The 25,141-nt window shown below is 38.1% G+C and overlaps 1 protein-coding gene across 3 annotated transcripts in view; it reads right to left on the bottom strand.

Annotated features, from left to right (window-relative positions):
- PEPD (peptidase D) overlaps positions 1-25,141 on the bottom strand; it is a 143,477-nt gene that overhangs the window by 87,781 nt on the left and 30,555 nt on the right. For 2 of the 3 annotated variants that reach the window (XM_026059317.1, XM_026059322.1), the window contains 4 exons: positions 23,549-23,593; positions 20,733-20,839; positions 16,482-16,557; positions 15,003-15,049 (listed from right to left, as the gene is read on the bottom strand). In XM_026059317.1, the coding sequence (XP_025915102.1) occupies positions 15,003-15,049; positions 16,482-16,557; positions 20,733-20,839; positions 23,549-23,551 (233 nt within the window). In that variant the 5' untranslated portion in view covers positions 23,552-23,593. The remainder of the gene's footprint in view (positions 1-15,002; positions 15,050-16,481; positions 16,558-20,732; positions 20,840-23,548; positions 23,594-25,141) is intronic. The other variant, XM_026059308.1, reaches the window with a different exon arrangement.

Raw genomic sequence — 25,141 nt, forward strand, 5'->3', positions numbered from 1 at the left:
ACTGGTACAGACCAAAACGCACAACTGAGATGGCCTGGGCTCCATCTAAAGAATAAAGGAAACCCTGCCTTTTTCAGACAATAAGGATTGAAAACTACTGCTGCCTCTGTAAAAGTCATCTCCAAGCAAGTAAAAATACATGAAAATACACATGCTTCCTGCTGATTCTTATCTGCTTCTAAATTTCTTCAAGTTGCATGAAAGATGGCATGAAAAGTTTTGTTTCCTGTTTGTTTTTTTTTCCTCCCTGAAATATCAGGAAAGCCCAAGCCTTATCTTGCCCAGTTTTCCTAGAGAGCACCGCTCAACCAATCCACTTCTCTTTTCCAGCCCCTCAGCAGGCAACAGTATTCAGTCTTTCACCCATGTTCTTTCTAGGGAAAAGTAAATATTTAAGCCAAGTTTTCACTGCTGTCAGCTTTGAGGAACCCTGTGGCTGGTGTTTTAGTGAGGACAGTGCATATGACTATGAACGGTCAGCAGACAACCCCACTGTTCCATAAGCCTTTGCAGCCGTGGCCAGGCTTTGGTGACAGCAGCCCTGGGCTAAGTGCAAGACAAGGTACCTGCAGGGGCTTGAGGACATCTCGAGAATCTTGGGACTTCTGGTGTGAGTGCTAGTGGAGGCTACTAGAGGGCTAAGTAGTAGGTGTGGCAGTAGGAGAAGAAGGTCAAGAATACCTGGTAATGACCTGGCGTTTCTTTGGGGGTAAGGATGGTGACAGCTGTGATGTGCCATGAATTTGTAGCTGTGTGGAAGTTGGAAGCCTGGAGCCCCGTATCCTGTTCAGGTGTTGAGGATCAACACAAGACCACGAGTGGACCTCCAAGATGGACTCAGCGCACAGCTCATCAGGTGCCGGGGATGTGCTCTGTGCACAACTGACCCCAGCCCCAGTCAGCAGAGAGTGGGCTGGAGTGAAGGAGCAGGACCCTCGGTCTGAACTGGTCCCACTGGCTACTACATGCTCCCTGAAGGCCACAGCCACGCAACCTGGCACAGTACAAACTGCAATGTGCAACCTTCATCTCACACATTCAAAAGGAAAATATCTGAGCAGTCCGTACCTACACATGCTTACACATTGATTTTTGATCTGCCTTTAAAGAATCAAAGCTATAGCAAAGGATATAATCCTACCGTTCCCCTCCATGTCACCTCATGAAACAGGAGAGGAAAGTGGAGCAAGATTTTATATATATATATATATATATATATACACACACACACACTGAATCTTGAAGGAACAAATACACTTGGCAAATAACAAAGTAATTTAGCTAAAAATAACATGCAAGGATCGTGCTCAGAAATGTAGGTACAGTCAGGGTGTTCTGTAGAGAAGAACTATATTTTGTGTAGAGCAAGTGGGATGGCATGCAGGAGGCTACAGAGCTCCAGGTGAGAACTGATGATCTAGCCTGGACTCCACAGCATGTTAAACCCTCTCTAGGCTGCATATTTCCCATAATATTTTGAACTACACTTTTGGATGTTGACCAAAATGCATCACAAAATTTTCAAAAATTATTTCTATATAATAATTACCAGTGTTTGTAATTTTATACTTTAAGTGTTCATGTTAGAAAAAAACACCAGGCGCACTCCAAAAGAAGCAGCTGACAGACCAAATGAAATATTGGATATTTTGTCCAGTGAATCATATGCTCAGAAACAGCATTGGAAGGAATCATTCTTATAATGCCAGCCCTCCCTCATGCCTTAGTTATATTCGTCCTGCTCTGAAGGCTATTCACAGGAAAGCCCGAATAGGCAGGTGTTTTGACAGTGGCTTTATTATCTCAGATGGGAGATAATGCTCTCACTATTGTCATTCTTTGGGGCTGCTTGAATTTTCAGAGGCAATAAAGACTTGAATGTATTTACTTAAAGTTCAGACTATTTTAAAAAAATGCATTTTTCTTTTATGTCACCACAATCCTGAATATTTCTAGGTAAAATACATGTAACCTACCATTCTGACAAAACTAGATATACAGAAGATCTATAACCACTGGAAAAAAACGTTAAAAGCACTTTACCTCCTTTTTTAATATAGGCAGCTATACCAATTTGCTACAGTTTTGTTATTAAATATTTTGTTATTATCTTTTTGCTATTTGGAAAAGCTGCACAGATTACAGGAAAAAATAGAGGGAAAAAAAGGAAGAAAAAGCATGCAACGCATAACTTAATCTAAACCTAACATATTTTTCCTCCAAAAAAAGTCTGTCAAATTTCACTGAAAATTCTACACAATTGCTAAAAAATATTGTGTGCGTCTGCCCACACTAATGGATCTTTATATCCTTTGGCACAAGCCCAACAGAAAAAACTTGTTCATTTTTACTTGCAAAATTCAAGGTCCTCTCTTAATTTCTCAAAAGCAAAAGCACTCTACTTAAGTATACCTGGGACTATTTTGAATGTCTTCAATAATATTTTAGATTTAGAAAAGTACAGAACTAGGTAATAAATTCAAAGCACTAACTGCAAAAACAAACATGCTGAATACAAGTGAGTGAAAACATCATTTTCCTAGCAGAAGCTCAGCTTCTTTAAGATAGTTTGGAGGGTTTTTTGGGAAAAGGCTCTTGGATCATCTCTTGCATGTTAATACTACAGACTTCAATAAAGCAGCAAAGGAAATTAATTCTTTAGATAAAGACTTTTCTGTTGAGAACAGCATTTTCTTACTTTGCTTTCTGATATGGCCTTGCTGCATGAAAAGAAACCATCGGTGTGGCTTCACTGCACAACGGAGGAACCCCCTATCTTATCCAAAAGAAGTTATATTCTGGATCACAGGCACCTAAATCCCAGTGCTTCAAGCCATGAAAAAGGAATAAAACCAACATGACTTAATGGTATATACTGTAGGATAAGGTAAATTAAGAGTGAGCTCAACGATGGAGGAAGAAAAGGCCTCTGAATCATCTCCTCTGCCTGGAGATTTAGTCTATCTCCTGGAGGAACAAACGTGCAGATTAGCGACAAGCTACGAACCTGCTCCCTCTGCCTGTTGTGAGATTAAACAAGTCCCTTATCAAGACAGTTTTGTCTATAGCACCATCAGAAATCTCATTGAACACTTGGATCAAAGTTTCTTACGATTCTTAAAAGGTCAGAGATCAAGGAACTAGCAATCTGAAGAACTCAACAGATCTCCATACCATAAAGGAAAAAGGGGGGTTTTCAGGAGCTACCTTTGGAGGCTGATCTGAACCTTTATCTAATGCAGAAAGCAGTCCACACCACTCTAAGCTTCATGAATGTTATTTCCAAAGAAACCTCCTCAATTTCCTATGCAATTCCAAGTACAAATTAAGGTGACAATTATCTATGAGACCCTACCAGTCCTAAGGTTAGTATATTTGAGATTGATTTTTCTGTTATGCCTCACTGCAGTTAATTATGGTAAGTGAAAGGTGCTTCTGCCCATCCTCAGACTTGAACTTCACAGAGATAGGTAGTATAACACCCCTCTTAGCATCTCGCAACAATTTTCACTTTGCAAAAGCCTTTGAACACATGATGCAAGTTCTATCCATTTCATCACTGTCTTCTCATAGTTAATGAAAATACAAGTGCCCAGCACTGAAGAACATACATGAGAAAACAGAGTGCGGTAGGGGGAAGAAATCTGGTCGGTATTTTAACTACTAGAAAGATATTATTTTAGGCTGTGTGTTCGGAGTAATTCCATGCTTTGATTGATAAGACTTTTAAAATAAAAAAAGCCTAAATCAAGTATGTGAAATGCACACATTACATCTCTTCAAGAGGAAGTAGACTCTCTTGAAGGAAAGCATCAGCTCCTGGGATCTCTATGCTAGAATCTGCCCACTGCTTTCCACAGACTGATGGCTGGAAGATGAACGCAGTCCTCTTATTAACCAAAACATTTCACTCATGCCTACTGGATAACAGATCCTAACCCTTGTTCCTAAGCAACACCAGCTCACTCCATACTCTCCTCCTCTGCCACTGGAAGACGAGAGCTTTTAATCATCAATTCACACTGCACCCAACATGCAAGAATCCCAACATGGGAGTCTCCAGCGTAGTGCTGCATTATGCAATATATGGCAACCTCAACCTTTGTGTTTTGTCCTCACCATGGCATACAGACTATATCCAAAAGACAACACTGTTACTTTTGAGCTGCTTATAAAGACAAGTTTTTAAAAAATCCTGGCTTAATCATAAATTGCTTGCAAACATAAGCTAAAAATTTATATTCTTGCCAGCAGGTATGGAAACATTCTTTTAGAGGTAATGGGGTTAAACTTTTTTCTGACATTTATAATATTCAGTGCTGGAAAAAACCTCTGTAAAGAATAATTGCTCCCACAGGGACCAATCGATGGGTCACAGTTTTTTGCACTTGACGGCAACAGAGCCTTGAATGAGATTTTTTTTTATAAAACCTAGACTTAAGCTTGCAGCATAATCACAATGTTTGCCCTAGCTCTAGAAGCTAAACTAAAGTACTACTTCTACAGTGTAATTATTCCACATATGTTCCAAAGACCCATGGGGAAATTTTATTATTCAGAAGAATAAATAGGGTAAAAATAAATGGTTTTTAATTTTAGCCAATTTTTACACTCCTTATGAATTTTCATTTTTCTTATGCAAGTTTAAGTCCATGGGAGAGAGGATTTGCCTTGAAGAAATAATTAAACTTTCATCTTCAGTTATGCTTCTTAGCAAATACACAGCCACCCACATAGTGCATAGCACACAAATGCTATTCAGTGACACAAAATGCCAGCATAATCACGAATGCTTCATAATCTTCCTTTCAGTCTCAAATTCAATATTTGACATTCGAACTCCTGTTCAACAATGCAGTGTAAGCAGTAGTGCAGGAAGGGGTTAGCTTAGAAGTAGGTTGGGTTCCCAAAGTAAAGCTTAATTTACCCTCAATACTTTCTTGAATATTTTAACTGTTCTTAGAAAATAATGCGGTAATTTGTCATATGGGATATGTAAACTTACTGTCCTGAGGATAACAAAAGATTATAACACTCAATTTGTGATGACAATGTATGAGGGAGACTTAGTAAGCCTGCTGAAGTCAGAATTTTTCTGGGAAGGGAAGCAGAGGAAACAGGGTTTCATCCAGTCCGTGAAGACGCAGACACATTTTGCGACTATGACTTCTTACAACACGTTCTCCAATTGCTGAGAACACTTCATCACTTCTTTCTTATTACATGGGCCAAACAAACTACCACAAAAGTGGTCTGCATGCAGGACATGAAATCTGCCTGTTCAAAGCCTGTTCACAGGCAAGAAACTGAAGTCCTGCTGAACTGTGCACTGGCCTCAAGCATCAACACTCTGCCTCTGCAGTGCTGCCCCTTTTTTCCCAGAGCTCAGGCTGTTTTACCGACACCTGAGCTGGCTGAAGAGAAGGGCAAAAAGACCAAACACCAACAAGTGGAAAACAGAGGTTAACACAGACAGATGGGATAAAACATAAGAAATGATTATTTTTCAATGTGTATGCTAGACTTCACTATGGACCCAGAGAACAGTAGTTTACCAGGCTTCTAAAAGCTGCCAAATCCAGCTTCAAGGTGGTAAAAATCACTACATTGATCCCAAGTGCTTAGGACCACCACCAAAATGAAGCTCAAAGTAATACAGAAAACGGTCATTCCTATCAGAAAGAAGTTATCACACTCTTTCAGGAAGTCTTGCATGCAACAAAGATCATTTCCCCTGCCCCAAATAACCAACAAGTTCACCTGTGTTCCTGGAGGGCAGTAATTCCTGCCCAAACACATTCTAGACCCTCAGTGAAGGTCTTATGAACACAAGTGTCTTTCACCTATGAAAGCAGAAGAAAGAGCCCTTGGTCAGGACTTTTCTCAGTTAAATGGTTTCTTGTCATATGATAGTGACTTCCTTTCTTTCTTTTTTTTTTTTTTTTATTATTATTATTATTATTTTTTTTTTTTTACAAAGGCAGAATTTCTGATCAGAAACAAATGACTCCTCCCCTCACCTACCAGGGACTTGCTCTAAGATGCAAGAAACCAAACCTCAGGCCTGAATCAGAGACAGACAAACAGACAGACATACACACACACACATGCACACACACAGATTTCAACTTTCGTTCCCCACATTGCAACATATGCACACTCAAACCATTGGGCTCAGGTTACTTTGTAGGGGGATTCTCTCTTACTTTGGAAGCCTTGATTTGTCCCAGTAAAGAACACTAACATCTCTGAACGTTCTCAAAACTTGGCAGGATGGGAAAGCCAACTCTTGAAATGCTATTGCCATTTCCAACCCAAACAACACATTAGTAATAGATATATTCTTCTTTTCCTCTTTCGAACACATAATAAAGAAAAAAAACTTAGCCTGGAGAGTTGACCAAACCTAATGCATTACCCAGTGCCAAACCTCACATTTCAGAGCAAACCCTAGAGATTAAACAGGCCAAAGGCTATTAATACATCATTTCTAATACCCTAAACTTCACACAATCCTAACATTTACAACTTACAGGTACAAGTAGCACACAAACAACTTCACACAACTTTCACAAACTATCTGCTAACCACAGACAGAAGATAAGAATGCCACCCATCTTTGGCATTCATTATTGACCAACCAGACGTAGCAGATTCATCTGGAAATAAGAAAAAACAGCAGAAATCCAGTGCAATATGCCTGAAAGACATGGTATTTTACAAGAGGATTGCACCAAGTAAGAAGTGAGGGTAACTGTACCTGACTCTAAATGATCAACTTGTGGAGCCTTCAGAGATCAAGTTTCTCATTGGTTTGTTTAAATATAGAGGTTTCACTAGATGAATCAGGGGACGCAGACTTACTTGACAACAAAGCGCTTTGTATTCCTCATATCCCGAGACTGCCTTAAGGCTCAGTTCGATCTACCCAGGAAGAGCTGGTGGAAGCAAAATCCAAGCAACCCAGGAGTAATTTTGGATTTTGAGGAGTTCTCAACAGGGGCAAATCCCTTTTAACAGAAACTATTTAATATGATTCAGATTACACCCCAATTCTAAATTTCATTTAGAGTTTGTTTTCCATCACTTCTGCCAGGGAAGTCAACTCTATTCTATCCTGGTATACAACTCAACTTAGTTACTTAGTCTTCTGCTCTGTCTGGACACAAGAAATGTGGCATGGTTGGGCACCTTCAGCATTAAGCAAACTCCAATACTGTAGCACCTCTCACTACAGACAACCATTGACAGCTTTGTCCTTTGCTGCCTTCATTGACTTTCCATACATATATTTTTTAATTGTTTGTAATCTCAGTCCCTAAGAAGCATTCAGTGACCACACCTAAGATCTCTGAAGAGATGCTCGCTTAAAGCACTATGACAAAGACCTAGGATGACCTACTGTCAAAAAATGACACTACGTGAGAGTAATACAACATTCTAAAAATAAGACGAAGCTCATGTGCATGGAGAACCAAACTAAAAAACCCTATCCCATATTATCCTCTAAGTATAACCTTGACTTTGTGTTTTTCAATACTGCATATAATCTGTACACTAAAAAACTACCACCTGCCAAAACAGTACACAGTTCTGCAAAATTCTTCCCCTAGACAGGTGATGCAAAAAAACAAAACAAACAAACAAAAAACCCCATGACAGATACTAGTAACATTGCTTAATACGCTAGAAGGTGGCACTTGCATGCTATGGTGATGAGCGTGCTACAAGAACCTACTTAGAAAAGAATGTATGCAGGGGGCATGCTGGCAGCAAGGAACAGAATCTGTTCATTTTCTTTTCATCTGTCTAAAACGTTCCTGATTTTCAGAAGGTCAGCATGTGACAACCTGTTATTAATGGACTACTTTAGCATTCTACCCATTTCAAGTTGTCGGGCTTCAAGCCCCTAAGTCCAATTATGCAGCAGTTTTGGTCATCAAAAGGAAAGGGCCAACAAACACAAAATTCTGATCTCCCTACTTCTACAGAAATTAGCAAAAATTATTGAACTAAAGTTCACAATGCAGATAAAGCCTCACAGATGATGGAATCTTTTCTTTTGACTTGTCTGAACAAGCATGAACAAAATCCACAGCAAATAATAATCAGTTCAGCCTGCTGTCTTTTACAATGAGTTCCATTTCATATATCTGAAATCTTAGCTTCTCATTAGTAATGCTAATTAGTTCAGTATCTCAATTCCATGCTAGATTCAGTAAAAACTGAAACCACTGTTAATTTGAAAAGAAAGCTTATTCTTTCCCTAATATGAAGGGTAACATTTATTCTACAAAACAGCCACAGAAATTTATATTGCTTGTAATTTTCAATCAGATTGAATATTAAAATAAAATTTGTTCCTACCTTTTGATTTCCAAAAAGATACTAAAAGGGTAATTATGAATTATCATAGCATAAACTATACTAGTAACCCTGTAAGGGCATACAATGACATAGCATTTAAAATTGGGTATACAAACAAGCTTAGTTCTGTACATATGCATGTTGCATATATTCTCACAGACCTCTCTTTCTGAAGGGAACTACTTTCTAATACGAGTATGGTAACTGTTCTTTGTCATCTGTGTACTGATAGAAGGTTTTCTTTTAAAGTTCTCACACTATCTGATTCCACAGAGTTTTCATAGAACGCAATTATGTGGGCCTTCAATCACAAGTCACAGAAGAGTGCCATGCAATTAAGGAGTGTTCTTCTACACAAAGAGCTAATTAAAGTGTTGTCCAGGAGGTGAATATCCCAAAATCCAGATGCCAAAAATTCAGGTAACAAGCATCACACAGAATAGTTGGAAATCTACAAATTTAAACTGAAATCACAAAGAAGTGTCTGGAAATGAATTTGCAGTGTAACTGCACCATATGGGAACTAAAACCCATGATACTGCAACTGAGGTAGGCTTGCCAGGATGCTCTACATGCAGCCAACCAGCAGATCCCGTCTAGGTTTTCTGGGAGAGGGAAGGAAGAAGGAAAAGGGAGAGGGAAGGTTTTAAGTAGTCTCTGTCTGAATCCAGTTCCTCCTCCTGGCAAAGGTATTATATCTGCCTTCCCACAGGGTACTGGACACCTGCAATTCAATGGCTAACTCACCTATGCCATTAGGAGCTACCTGTCACACACTGTCAGAGCTGCACTAAGCTGTAGATACTTTGATTTACCATGCTCTTCAAGAGCTGTATGATAGTGAAAGCTGGTAATTCCTGAACAGTTTTTGGGGGTTTTTTTTGAGGACACACACTTTAAATGATAGATTTCTGTATCTGTGAGAAGATACATCTGTATGAAAAAACTTGTTTTGATTGCCTTATCATTCAAAACAGTGTCTTGCCTTCCCTAGGAGTCAAGAATGCCTATTTGATCCTGGACTGCTATACTTCACTTCATGCCACCTTTTTCAGGAAATTTTGGGTCACCCTGAGCTGCTGTCTCCTACAGGCAATCCCTGGTTGACCACAAAGCCGCCTGGCTCGGGTGGTAGCTCCCCCTCAAGCCTCTATTCACTTCCATTTGAAGAGAAGCTCCTCGGTTGTCCGGTAGCGTTGACATTTTGCTAAAGGCAGGAATTTCTGCCAATCCATTTCTTCCTTCTACTCTAATAGCACCAGACACAAAGACAAAACAAGTAATATTGAGTACAGTATTATCTTACTACCCAAACACTGCGTAGCTAATGGGCAGACATATACCAGCCCTATCACCCAGGAGTGTAGGCATGCAGGACAAAGAAAAATGAGCAGATTAAAGAAAGGGGGGCGGGGGGAGACAACTTTCTCCCCTCTTACAGGGGCTTTTTGTGCACCTTAAAGTTTTGAGTCCAACCTTTTGACAACAGTAACTTGCATTGAAAAAAATAATCTCTAATTGTGAGGCAGCTCCAGGAAGCAAGGCAGTCGAACCATTTCCAGGCTACGCAATACTAACAACTGTTTAAAAACTTTTTTAAAGGAAAAGAAAAATCACATTTCAGTCACTGAGCAGACTGGCATGCTGCTAGAGGTTAATGAAGTGCTAGTCTCTTGTTTAATAAAAAATAAATCTATACGCAAATACCAGAGAGGGTTAGGGAATGATTCGACACCGGTTCCCATATCAAAAGGCAACTGCTAAGAATTCACTTGTGTATTTTTGCCAGTCACCCTAAAATTGCAAGAGAATGTAATGGGGTCATTTTTGTTTACTACTAACATATATTAATGCAAAGGCTATGCTTGAGTTGAAACTCTGAATCTGAAAATTGGGCCAAGCATGGAAAATCAAAATATTTTTAAAGATGATTTAGCACAGCAGTCAGTAACTTCCCCAAGAATGTTCAAAGAGCAAAATCTATCAGAAGATGGGAAATGGCAAATCCAGATTAGCTAAAATAATCAGCATTTCACTAAAAGGAAATACCCAAAGGAAAATAAAATGATTCTGGCTATTTTCTCTTTTCTAGTGAAATAACATGTGTGTTTTATTTTCAGTTTGTTCCACTGGAGCAGAAGAGAGGGAGGTAAATGAAAGATGAGAGTCATAATCCATGAGAGCACTCTCAAACTTCCACAGATAGTGAAATTTAACACTGACAGATTTGACAACAAACCATCTCAGAGTCTAAGCTCTGCTTTACAATCAAGGAAAGCACTAGAAAGAATAAGGGTAAAGAACTCACATCAGTCTAGCTGGTAATCATCCTAGCTCACCATAAATATTGGTATGGTCTCTGGTAAGGATCTAAAAGAGCCCCTGCATGAGATGCTTCAACAGCGTGGGGACACCCGTGCATTGGGCAAGGGGCTCTTGGCTGAGCTGGCAGGCTCCGAGCAGGCTCCGCTTCTCGCTCTGCCGCCACATGTGAGAGCCAGGGTCGCACCTGGGAACCGCTCTAGCCGACTGGCAGCAACCGGCTGCTGCAAGGTCGTATGGGACATATATTACCCTCCGTCATTTGAACTCAACCTTAGCACTGAGGTATTTAAAGTCTTCATCAGCAAAAGCAGGCAAACCTTACAGAGAGGGAAGCAGACAGGCAGCAACAAAGTGGCTTCCCCTAGCAAGCTGATAATAAATCCAGCCTTTTGCAGTGCCAGACCAGTGCTTTATAGCTACAGCATCATGCTTCCTCTGAGCAGGTGTGGTCAGATTTGTCTTACTTTATTGTTTTAACAGATGGAAAACAACAGGCAAAGTGATTCAGGGCTGCTTCTTCATAGAGCCACGTACAATAATTTCCACAGAACTCTCTTGGCAACAACAATTCTCAGCTACCTGCCTCTGCCACTGCAAATCACAGCACCTACCCTTTGCGCTAGCCAAATTCTCATTTGTTTTAAAAGACATCACACTACAGGATCAGGATCCAAATTATTGGACCCACAGTTATTGGATATGTGGTTATTTGTCTCGTAACACTAGGATGCTCCTGGGTTCAGCAACTGCAGAGGGTTAAGAGACAGTCAAATAATCTAGGGAGATCTTGGACAACTGAATGAGTGTTTAAGCCTGGCTCTGTGCTGCCCAGCGCTACCCAGGCAATAATGAGTACATTACAACTTAATGAATCGAGAAGCGTGCATGCAGGCCTACTGCAGGGCCTTCAGTGCTATTAAGAACAGGATACATGACTGCAAAAAGGACAATGTGTAGAATAGCCAAGCGTTCAACACTATCTGGCATGTTGCTCTTCTGTTATTGCTTCTGTTGCTGTAGGATATACTTTTGTATCATTCTCCAATCAAATCAACAATTCCAAGTAGCCATCTAGATCTTAAAATTGTTCTCTTCAATAAAAAAAAGGAACAAATGAGAAAAGGTACAGAGTATTCAAAACTTGGTGCAGTAAAAAATAATAAAAATAGACAAAAGACACTGCTCTAGAAATTGATAAACACTGTTCTGTAGAAGAGATCTCCAGCATTTTAGAGCATCCTAAAATAATAATAGTAGGTCCAAATTAGTACTTCCTGTTTAAATATTTTGGTGGATATACATAAATGTAAAACAACTTAGCTGAAATAATGAATTTTTATCACATACTTCGTAAGCTGAAGTGATTTCTTTTATCATTTTGCTGTATTTTAACAATATATTCACTACAGAGCAGTTTCATCATAATTAAAAACCTTTAATTAAACAGAAGATTAATTAAACATGAGATAAACACAAATACTAAACAAACTACTTCAGAGAAAATCCAAAATCTGACCTACCAAAATGGCTTTATATGCAATTACACACGCTGTGAATTACTGTTTGTAGGTAATTGGCTTGGCTGTCTCCTTAAAGTCAATTGACCACATATTAAAGTTAAATAACATCAAACCCCCCAAAAAAACAAAAACAAAAACAGGGCTGATTGGACTTGCAGTTAAATTAGTTCATTTTTGATATACCTCAGTACTGATGCATTAGTGGTTGAAAATCATTTACCAGTAGTACTTAGTCATACAGAATACTTCCACCATACTTTTGCTTTAAATCTTCATAAAAAAAGAGGTTATTATTGAGAGATTTCTCCATAATTTACTTTATTTCCTTCCAATTAGTTCTCAGAGAATGCTCCCAATAATAGATCTAGAAACATACTAGCTTTATATATTGTTTACTCTTAAATACATTTCCTAGAGTATTTTAACACTTTTTTGCTGTATTATACAGCAGAAGTAGCTTGACTAATTTTTTGTAAGAAGGCTGCTGAACTTAATGAACAAAGAAAAAGCAAATCTTAGGTCCTAAAAGTCATAATGGAAAATTTTAATAGCTTTTGGGATCTCCGTTATTATTCTTCCTAGAAGACAGGGTCAGAACAGCTTTATACTCAAAAACACACATGCTGTACTCCACAATGTCAAAGAACGTGAAGCAGAGCAATATGAATGGGGGGGGGTTGTTTGTTTGTTTTGTTTTTTTACAGACTGCATTTCAAGAGATACCTATATCTGTTTAAAAAATTCACAGTTTCACAACCATCAGTGGGAACTGCAAATGGATGTGGGATGGAGGGCCACACAACCAGAAAGCTTTCACAAGAGGAGCAGAAGCGCTAGGAACATCAAAGAATGAAAAAATTCCATGACAAGTGTAAACGGTGATACTTTTGATAAACCTACACAGACTGAGAATTTCTGTTCTCTGCACCCCTAAGTTTTGGATGTACCAAATGTGCAGAACGCAAGCTATCTAGCTTGTTGACAAGAAAACAACAGAAAAAAATCTACAGTTTCAACAAAAATTGTCTATTTTGGGGTGTCATCTGATTTTAGGTTTTTGGCATTTCCCTTCTTAGACCACATTAATGGGTTTATCTGTACACAGGTTAGAGATTTTCTGGACTGTTTCTAACTGTATTTTTTTTTAAATTTCAACTACATGCTTCTTTTCAGAAAGGTAAGAAAAATTACAGTTTTGCCTTCTTAGGACCCTTTTCCACTAAGCAATAAGAAATCAGAAACTGGAACAAGGATGAATTCCAAGCAGTGACAGAAACTTAAGTACTAATTATAGTCTCAAAGATGGACAGTACAGAGGTAGTCTGCCAAGACCTCTTTCATTAGTGAAATAACCTCAAACTCTTTCAAGAAGTGTAATCTACCAAGACATATGGAAAAATAGAAGACAATTTTGAAAGGGTTTAATAGAGAGTTGCCTAATCGTTTTTTATTGAAAGATAAATAATATTTTCAAAAGGTGGGTGTGTATGGAAGAAGCCAGCTGCAGAAGAACAGAAGTCCTGAAATGAAAATGCAATATAACTCTTAGGCTTACAGAAGAGTATGTATCTGTATTTGGTGCGTGACATTTATGCTTGACAGCCAAGATCACAACGTTCAAAGGACTTCAGAATAAACTCTCCTATAGAAACAGTTGCTTTCCATTGACTTCCAGAGCCAAAATTTCACTATAAGCATGTATAGCACAGGCAATGTATATAACTTGAATTTTTTCCTGTCAATTAGTGGAACCTGTAGCTGCAATTTGAAGTCTGTAGCCCATGAGCCTACAGCATCTGTAGAACTTTAAATTGTTTAGATGCATCACCAGTGTTTCCATATTGCTTATGTTCTAGGAGCATTACCTGTTTTGTGCCCTGCCTGATGTGTTATGCCCATCCTGATGACAAATATTGAGGTCACTGGATTTTACCTCCCAGGGCCCCCCAATTAGCCTGCTTACTAACATTTGAAAAGTGAAAACAAGAAACAACAGTAACTGAGATATGACTACTATTTTCTATTGCTTCATTATGCAAATACTTTGAAAATTGAAGATATTATATGTGTGTTAAAAATAAACGGACATGGTGATCAAAACCATGCTTTATAAGATAGGCTGATGATAATCTAATGAAAATACTGATTTAAGAGAGGAAGTAATAACTTCCTTGTATTTGGACATGTCATTATCAATTACCAGCAGACAATCCCTCCTATATATGCCTGTACAGTGTTTCAATATTACAATAACAACTACAATCTTCAGCAGAGATATATGCTGTATTCTGACTGACTTCCTAACAGATCTCTACCACGTTTTTGAGAACTCCCTGTACAGGCTAAGCGCAGGCAATGGTGACTTGTAATTGCAGGTGAAATTTAATTGAACACTTCCTTTTGTAAGGTTCTTAAATGCTCATATATGTAGTCCTCTAAGCATAACCAGCATAATGGCAATGTTTACCCATAAACACAGCTTTATTGGATGCCTTCAAATAATAATAATGGCTATTTTGTAAAGTTACTGTTAATTACTAAACTCCAAGAAGAGAATTATACTACACTAAACCATAACCAAAAAATAATCAACCATCATCAAATACAAGCCTGAAACTGATGAAGTGCCACCTCAAAATAATAAAATAATGCTTCAAATAGTCTTGAAACAGCAATGAGCTCTCAGTTTCTACTAAATCAATGCTATTGCTTTGCCTCACTCAGCTTTGCTTCTACCGCCACTAAAGAGAGACTTTTTCCTTTTATTACACTTGTTGAAAGAACTCTTACCTCTCCATCTCGTATTCTTTCATACCTGCTTTTACTGCCTTCATTACCTGTAAGATACATATTAACATGGGACATTCTTAACAAGAGGGAATCTCATATTTATAAATTTATGACTTATGACTGAACTTCTCTAGAGGAACATATATTACAAAAATATCATCTGTACTTCATTTAAATTTACATCAGTAGATGCATTTTAAAACTATATTAGAAATCAAACTCATTTTAATCTTTATGAATGCCTGCAGTCTCCAGCAATAAAGCACATCTAATTGCCACAAGTATATCCTAAATGAAGTGCAGCTCATCTAAATACCCATGCTTAATTCTGAAAGCTCCAGTGAACTTGGCAGCAAGTCCTCTTGTTTTACTTTTATGAAACACCAGCAAAACAAAACTGTGAAATGGAATGTACAACAATGGAAGATTCTCTTTTCTACTTTGCAATCTGAAAAATTACTAGAGTTAACACTGGGTTAACCCTGGTAAGTCTGAATTGTGCTCTCAGATTTGCTGAGAATGTGCACTGGTTTTATTTCTTTGCCTGATTATGGATCATGAATTTTAGGCAGTTGCTGTGTGGAAGGAATCATCTCAGATGGGATGAGCTTGTTCAAGGATGATGAAGGACAAAGGGGAATGAATGCAAGTGCTTTTATTCATTGACTTTGTAATTTTATAATATTCCCTTTAAAATATTTTCATGCTTCACAGACAGCCCAGGCATTTGAGGAGCAGGGGCAAGGACAACAGTTGGGTCCGTGACCTCATCAGCTACTTTAACTAAGCTTTCACTGGTTGCCAGTCACAACTCATGGCACCTCTGCACCACGACACAGAGTACAGCACTGACACCCAAGCTCACTTTGTGATCCAAACCCATAGAGCAGCATGGCTTGACTTGTACAGCGCTGGGTCTGACCTGAGCAGCCTTCACAAGAGGCTGGACTCATCTTTGCCACACTGCTATGTCATCACAACAGCGTGGTGGAGCACTGCGCTGCCTGGGCATACCAATCTCTGCGGAGCAATTGAAGGCATCCCCGGACTATCCTCCATGGTGCAGGGAAATGTTCCTTCTGTTTATGAAGGATCCGGACTGAGTAAACTGTAAAACGTTTCAGAGATGCACACACTGACAGTGGCCAGGAAAATCTCCATCTCTTCTTTCTCCATCTCTGTACAGGTCTGTCTTTGTACATACAGGACAGATAGATTGCAAGCAGGTCACCTTCTGCTGAGGCTCCCCAGCTCTCGCCCAAAACCACACTTCATTTCTCACGTATCACAAATGCACCATTGAGTTCAAGGACAATGCAAGGTGTATTACAGGGCTGTAATAGGAGGCATATTATCCTCTTATTTCTATCCAGCCTTTCCATTATTTTATTACTAAGCAATTCAGGGTTGCTGAGAACATTTTCTGAGTACTACTGTTACACTAAGAGCAAAAATTATTAACAGTAAAGGATCCATTACCTCTTTATGAGCTTCACTGGAGATTTTATTGGTGTAGCGCAGAACTTCCAACTCCATGTCTGTCTTAATCACACGACTTAAAGAAAAGTAGAACAGAAATCAGGTTAGGTTGCAATTTGGCACACTAAGGATAAAGAATAAAAAACCCTGAAATACTATGAATCACCTATGGTAAAATTAGATACACCTCAAGAGTGAACAGCTCAAGAGTGAAGAGCTATTACTGTATTCATGACAGCAATGTTTTGCTGACATTGATTTACCATTAGCAAAACAATCTTACAAAGTAGAGTCACAGGCATTTCAAAGACCAGCCTGCCTTACTTTAATACTAATAAACAAGTTGTCCAATCAACATTTTCTCAACCCATTCTACAATACATTAGGAACAAAAGCAATGTACTTCTTTATTTGTCATGGCTCAGACATTACTTCAAATGGAACATTTCTACAAGCATACTTGATTTACTTGTTAAACACAATTTGATGCTAGTTTACATAATGAAATTACCAGAGCTCTAGAATTTCTATTCAGCACAATCCCAACTCCCACCTATTTGCAATATGTCAAAAGTGGGGGAGGGGGGAACCCAAATGCTATTTCTGCTTGGTATAAAAAAAAAATGTGAAATTCAGAAAATGCTGAAGCAGTAATTAAGGCCACAGTGTCCTTTCTCTTTCATATGTTTCCAGGAAAAAAACAAAAAAACCTTTTTCATGCCCTATGAGATACTGAATTTGTACATATTTAGAGCTTTGATATTCTGTTCTAAACTCATCTCAAAAATTTACCATTAATCTCTTATCCACTCTTTCTACCGTGTATTTCAAATAAAAAGCAGTTATTTATACTGTGATATTAACAGTGAAGTAGAAAAAGTTTCATAACCTTCTATTAACAATCACCTACTCTTTCCATTTCTACAGATACTGAAGATTTCATGGTTTCTTAAAAATTCACAAGTCCACCTCAACGGCAGCCAGGAAGTACCTATTTATTGTTTACAAAGAACAAAACCATATCCATTTAATTGTGTGGAAACATTTAAACTGTATTTTCGCATTCCACTCCAGGGCTTGCAGCAGTTACAAACTACCATAAACTGTTAGATTTTGAAACTGTCACCAAGACATCTCTTTTTTATTGTAACATGCTCCTATTCATACTGCTGTAGAAGACTATTTACTATATTTCTGCTCTTGTAGTTTGTTTTAATGAGTCCAGAAACAGGTTTCTCAGCCATCAGTGCCTCTGATGTGTGATAACAGCATTTTTCCATAGACAGCGATTGCACTGCTATGCGGCACAGTCACTTCTTCTCAAATACAACTTTTCTGGCAAAAGACAGACATCTTTGTTAAAATGCTGATGCCAATCAACATGCTTTTACAAACTGAAGCATAGTAGAGGGGAATGGGTTAGACATGCTTAATAAATTGGGATATGACACAAAATAAACATTAAGCATGTTGAGAATGAGTGCTAGGTTCTAAAATGCATGCAAAGGTGAAAAAACTACACTGGAATGGCATAATCTGTTCACCATGGATGAGGAAACAAACTTCTGCTTCTGCTTTTTAGCCAAGACATAAAGAACAGTAGCTCAAATATATTCATGTTAGACTGAGGGAGTAACAGCTTATAGATCTTTTTTTATCGTGTTCTTCAGAAGACTGCTTGTGCTAGCAGGATAATTTAATACTTGTTTGATGTGCCCTTATATTATTTTCAATATACAGTACATATTCCTGATCTGCAAATGTCCGAAAAATAGTTCTTTCATAATTCAGATATCTAATCTCTTTATTGGGATCTGCAAGTAATACAAGTTAATAACTGCTCAACTGCAAGTGCAAATAGTATTAGAATCTGTTTTACTTGACTAGGTCATAAGGCTTCAAGGCCAAGGTATTTATTTTAGATCATAACTTCTCTGGTGCCTTTTTGCATATAGAAATTCATGTTCAGCCTCAGATTTAGATTTTCCTGTGGAATTCATCACCTTCATCTACACAAGGTCAAGCACTGAAACATTTTACAGAAAATGTTTAGTCACTCTGAGACCAACAAAAAGGCACCACCCAACCGTTAGTAGAGAAGACAGGGAGGATGTACAATCAAGCAGGAACAGGAACAAATTTTCCCTCAAACAGATCCCCAAAAGAAAGGGTCGCTGGGGTCCTAGGCTGTCTGCAATAGCACTGCTGATGGGGTTTCCACCAGCATATTGGGTAGTCGCAGGGTATCTATTCCAGCACATTCTCACTACTTGTGAGGACCTGAGAGGCGATACTCTTCCAAACCAGGCAGAAAGCACAGCTAGTCCAGAACTTTGGCTAGCACTCTAAGGCAATCTTACAGGGGAGGAGAGGTCCACAGTTTTCATGACTTTTTTTCTTCCCTACTTTCAACATAATGGTAGGAAGAAAGCACTACATTTGTGTGCTAAGTTGAACTTCAATGTTCTATTAAAAACAGCTCTTGGGCCAGTCACACACACTGAATACGTTCATTAATATTTAAATAGAAACAAATCATTTACAGGCTACAGCTAAAAACTGTAAAAATATACAGAGTCAGCAGGTAACACAAATCTTGGATTAATAGCTAAACCACTCAGTGCAATCAAGTTAAAGTAGAAGCACAAGTCTATTATTGTCAGGATTAATGTATGATTTTTTTTTCATTCTAGTAGTGCAGAAAAATTTCTTCTCCCTCACTTTCCTCTCCTACATACACTTTGTGCTTTTATTTACACTTGCCATAAGAGGAGGCCATCTGACAGAAGAGAAAAGCTTGAAGTAGGAACAAGTATCATTTCAGTCATGCATGACCTACTTTCCATTAATCAAGTGGTCAAAAGTAAACAGAATTCCAGGCAATCAGAGGCATGGCACTAGCATAACTCCACTACATGTTCCTAAATCAGTGCTTTCTCCAAAGATACACAAACGTTTGCTTCTCCAAGTGCATTCACCATTCCTGAGAATACCAACAAAAATATTTAGTTTCCAGTTACCAGCTCAGTGCTTATCAGTCTTCTTGTTTTTAGTAAATGCATGCAACTTTAAAGGCTGCTTTCTGTGACAAACATAGAAAACAATTAGGAATGTCCACTTCTCCTTATCCTTTTGGAAACATTACCAGTTTGCAAATCCCCTAGTAAAGGGTAGATGCTGCCCAAGTAACAGACTCTGCAGTCCTGACTTCTCTTCACCCTTCATAACCTCTGCTGTTACCCTTCCACAGCTCATTTATAGAAATTTCTCCCTCTACCACAGTTGATATACTTCTGCTCTTCTGTAAGCTTTAGCATAAAAACTTGCTCACTGAAGTAGTATTACAGCTAGTAACATAGTAAAGCCTGTGTGGAAAGGAGAAGCATTACTGTAAACTTCTGCAAGACAGTTGTACGAACATTGAACAATACTGGAGTTCATCTTGAGAAATTTGAAAAAGATATTAGAGGTTTACAACATAAATTTAAAAAAAACTCTGAAAACACAAAAGTTTCCGCTAACCTTTAGGACATTAACATACAGATCACTTTTCCTGAAGAAACAGTTATAGCCGTCCATCAAAGCAATGCAAAATACAGAATAAATGAAATTTTCTGCATGTAACTATCAAATCCCTTTTTTTCTTTTTAGGTTACAGGAAAGTATAGGATATACAAGCACAAAACCATCCATACATTGCTAAATAGTTATCTTCTAATATCATTATCATTATGGTAGACAGACATTGGTACACTAAAGTAAAAATAGCCTATTTTGCTAAGTGATGCAGTAGGAAAATTTCCTTCTGATTACTAGGGAGATAAATTGTACAGATTTGGAATTTGTCTTTCATTGGATGCTGTTTTCTTTTCAAAACACTGAAATCGGTTCTTAGGGTAGATGTTCAGTGCTGAATTTAAAAGAGTCTCCTGAAATTTAAAAGTGTTTAAATGTGTTTGATATTGTATTCACTCATTTAAAAAAAAAAAAAGAAAGAAAGAAAAAGAAAAAAAGAAAAAAATGAAAAAAGAAGTTAAAACACCCTTCTGCAAACTGCTAAAATTCAAATTCAGTCTAAGGTCAGAATCTTTTATGTTTTATCCTTAAGTTTCATAATAAGTCAGAAAATGTTGAGATTTTGAAAAAGCAGAGAGAAAGCACAGGAGGCAACAGATCCTTAATTAATCACAAGCTCTTTGCCCCTTGCAGTGAACCATTTTCTCTGCATTTTAGAAGAAGACAGTAAAATACCGGAAGTGCATTTTGTAGGTCATAGTTCTTTCTGGTTGGTTCACAAAGCTCATCCATTTCACCTTTTGCTGGCAGGTTTGACAGAACAGTATAGATCGGAGTTTTTCCTGACAAGTATCACGTAAAACAGAATAGTTTAGAGATTGCTGTATTTGAAAGAATATGCATCAGTGCAAGCATACAATTCAAATGAAACAATTTGCTGCCCAAAGAAAGTTGCTTCAACAACAACTTTAGATTCCAAGGAAATTTATAATTTAGGAAGTTTTAATACACATACCCTGTCATGCATGTATTGATTTCACCAGACATTTAAATCATAAAGATTGTCTTTAAAAAACTTCTAATTTATGATGAAAACCACTAAACTTGATAAAACTGTTTAAATCACTCGAATGCAAATCTGAACTTTGGTTTCACTTAGGATACCATTTTCTTTAAAGCCAGAAGCAGGAGAATGCATACCAAGTATTTCTCCCCACTTAAGAATGAGGAGAAGACAAAAATCAGAATTCTGGACTAGCATTGATGAAAGAGATCCCCTCTATACCACAACGAACTGCTCCAAGCACTATATCTTCTATTTCCTCACTCCTCCATCTGCCTTAGCACAACCTCAGGGCACAGAGCTTGGCCTCACATCTCTCCAGCCTTGAGCTCCCAGAGAAGATTTAATAGCCTCATCTACGCCAAATCACAGAGGGAAAAAAAGCTCAGCAGGTGACATCTTGGTAAGGTGAACAGTACCGTGACAAAAACTAACTTGGGAATAAGATTGTAGCCCTAATCCAAAATGTCCTGCAGCTGGAGCTGTCATCTCTCTCCGTCGTGCGGTGTATCTGTAGACCAAAGCTCAGACAGCAGGCAAGGCCTCCCTCGGGCCCCCTTCCTTTCTCTGCTGCCCCTTGTCTTTCTCTGCTTACAGGAGTAGGAAAAGGCAGGCAAAGGAGGAGCACAGAAACAGCATCCGTGGGCAAGTCAGGGATGTCGCTCTCTTTGCTCCTCAAAAGGCTTATCAGGGCGCTCAGAGAATCATGCTCTGCTTGCTGGGCACATGGTCGTGGAGCGTCCGTGGCTGACAGTTCCTGATGTCTACAAGCAAACAAGCAAACCAACCCACCCACACCACCCCAAACCAACCAACCAGCTAAAAAAATCAGCAGCTGCCTCAGCAGGAAAACTGGACTTTATGAAGAACTTTTAACTTGACCTACACCCTTTCTGTTACTTCTGTAAGTGATGTAACACGGCATCAGGGATCTCAGAAGACGTGCAAATATTTTTAGATCTTTCCCATTGACACTGTGTAATGACAGTAGCTTGATTAATTAAACACTCATGATATTTTCAAAAGAAAACAGGATTTGCTAAGCCGCTTCTTTATGAAGTTTTTCTAAATGTGTTTAAGTTGTGCATCTGGAAAGCACATTCCCACATCCCAGTTTCACAGCTCCTGTGCTCTGCCAACATTGCTGAAGACTCTGCATCTCAAAGAATGGACCAACTCTTAAATTCAGAAATCAAGTCTGTAAGATAACTTCTCTGTTTCAGAAAGGGGAGGAGCAGGATAGATGGGGTCCAAATTCTAGAAGCTTGGAATAGCTGAGATTTAAAAATTGGCAGCCCATACAATTTTGTCTTACAGAAGACTTGCATCCCCTTGCACTCATCAGCAGGATTTGCAGCAGTGAATCCCACTCCTGCACATCTATAGGTCCATCTGTGATTCAGTGATGCAGAAACGTCAAAGTTTCCCTGCTTCTCACTTTCCTTTTAAAACTTTTTTACGCCATGCCAAGCAATGAAAAGTGGCTGTAACAACAGAAATCTGACCTATTAAAAATTCCACATATTCTGAAATAGCATTGATGTTCAAAAACAACTTCCTAGATTTCAAGCTGGCAATTAGATGTAGATGAAGCAGCAGAAGATTGTTCTTAGCAAATGTGCTAATAATAAACATTAAAATGAATAATAAGTAGTAGCATGCAATACAATAAGCTACAATAGTAGTAGTCAGACTGTATGCTTTCCTGTTTACATTTTAGGATTCTGAGCTTATCTGTCTTAACCAAGGATTTGTTTCCTCATTTCCAGACTAATACACTCAAAAAGCTTAGTTAAAAATCCAATTCATTAACAAAAATACACTCTGTGGTCTCTTCAGCTAATATCCGAAATAAAAAACTAGAAAGCCCTAGTAAAATTAAGCAATCCTGAGGACAAAATCAATGATGCTGATCAAAAGAAGAAAGCTGGTAAGATGCAATAGCTTTGTATGCTCCTAATACACTTACTCACACCCTCTAATTTTGGCTATTCTAGATAGGCTGCAGTAGAATTCCTCTAGAATTACAAAGTATAGTCACATGAATAATAAATCAGCAAAATGAATGCTGTTAAAATAAATCCTAGGGAGGTAATAATACCGTATTAAATATTACCTATTTTGATACAGTTTTAATACCATCTTTGTTTTTCATCACTAGAATATGAATTATGCTCAGTTATTTTCCTATTCATCCAAATTCACATATGGATGCGATTGTTAACTCCAAAGGCTTTCTATAAAACATGTATCGAAAATGGATGCTTATTTCTTAAAAAATGTTACCTGATTTCTTCATTTCTCAATGCCATTACTTAACCACATGTTTACTTCTGTACATTATTTCTATCCCCAACATGAAATCAACTAAAAATTAAAACTCACATAGTAAACTAGGAGGCTTCTGCTGAGGGAATCTCTCTAAAGCAATGGTATAGAATATAAACACTTCCAACAGTACTCAGAGAGAAAGATTTATACTACTCACCATTCTGCAATTTCAGGATGCAGGATTTTGTTGTTCACGTTAAATCTAACAAACAAAAGATACAAACATTAAAAAACACCTAGACACAACAGTAGAGAGTGCTTATTTACTTTGTTTTTAAAAAATGTGTCATCTCTGAAGTCGCAAAAACTTGCAAAGCCAGATATTATATCAGAATTCAATAACAGTATAGATCCCAGCGTGAAGAATGCACATGCTTATTTTCACTGTGCAAGTATTCCATTTTGAAATACATGAGACTAAGCCATGTACTTTTAAGAATGTGCAAAAAACAGGGTTACAGCATGTGGAAGAAATACTTAGAAACTTTCTTTTGACAAAGGTAAAATATAAGTTACCAATTCACTGCCCTGAGTGGCAGGTGGGCCAGACTGACCTCGAGGTCCCTTCCAACCTAAATTGCTCTATGACTTTAACTTTAGCCCTAAAACACACTTCAGTGAACTTAAACACAGTGAAATGCCAATTTTGTCCTTTGTTTTATGTATTCAAATTTTTGTGTGTGCATAGAACGTAGCATGTGATAAAGCAGCTTGCTTAGAGGAGAGCTGTGAAAAGGAACACAACCTCTCCTTGTCTTTTGTGATCTACAGAAGAGGCAAAGCAAAAGCTTCCATCTCACCTTGGCCTCCCGAACACAACTACTCTTCTGTTTATTTCCTACATTAGCAATTCATGACTTCTTGGAACTATGCTGAGGCTCTCTAAACAGTAACACTAGAGTGGCCAACGGAGTAAGACGCTGAGCAACTAACTGGAACACAAATAGATTTTCAAGGTTTTGTTTTTGCTTACAATTTAAATGCCTAAGGAGCACGCTGCATTGAAGATATTTTTCTCGGACTCAGGACTGTTGGCTCTTCAATTAGAGCATTTAGGAAAATTAAAATGCTCCAAGGCTCCCAAAAGATCTTCAGAGGAATGCTGGAAGGCCACAATTCATTTTCCCATATTTCTGAAGGAAAAATTAAATCTATTCCAGGTTACTGGCCATTCTTTATACCTCAGAAGGGAGCAACAAAAGCACAAATCCAATTAAAAAAATTACTTGGAAGTCACTTCTAATCATACCAGGGTCTTACTGCATCCCTGGATAGCAGACCAAAAACCTATGTTTCTTTTTTTCAAGAGCATGTGCTCATAAACCTGTAAAATCTGAAAAGGTGAAGGTCAATAGCTTTGTGTTCCTGCTCCAAGCTCATCAGACAGAAAACAACAACATATCACAACATTCAACAGAGACAAGCTGTATGGTAATCAGTATTACAGGTATTAATTAGAAACGAGTGGAAAAGGAACACAGTATGAATAGCCACAAATCACAAATTTGGTCACTTGGAAACAAGAAAGTCTTGTAACACCAGAGATAAAGGCATTTTTTCCAATTTGAATATCATCATCCCAACAACTACTATTTAAGTAGTTCAATGCAGAAATAATTCTCAAAAGGAAGAACCACTTAAATAAAGCATATACAGAGGAAAACTGATGAATGATATAATAAAAATCAATCTATGATAACTCAAAAAAACCCAAGAGACTGAACCCTCTATTTGACTGGAGAGCATGCCA

This window comes from Apteryx rowi, unplaced genomic scaffold, assembly GCF_003343035.1.
Source record: "Apteryx rowi isolate R43461 unplaced genomic scaffold, aptRow1 scaffold_1, whole genome shotgun sequence".
Taxonomy (NCBI): Eukaryota; Metazoa; Chordata; class Aves; order Apterygiformes; family Apterygidae; genus Apteryx; species Apteryx rowi.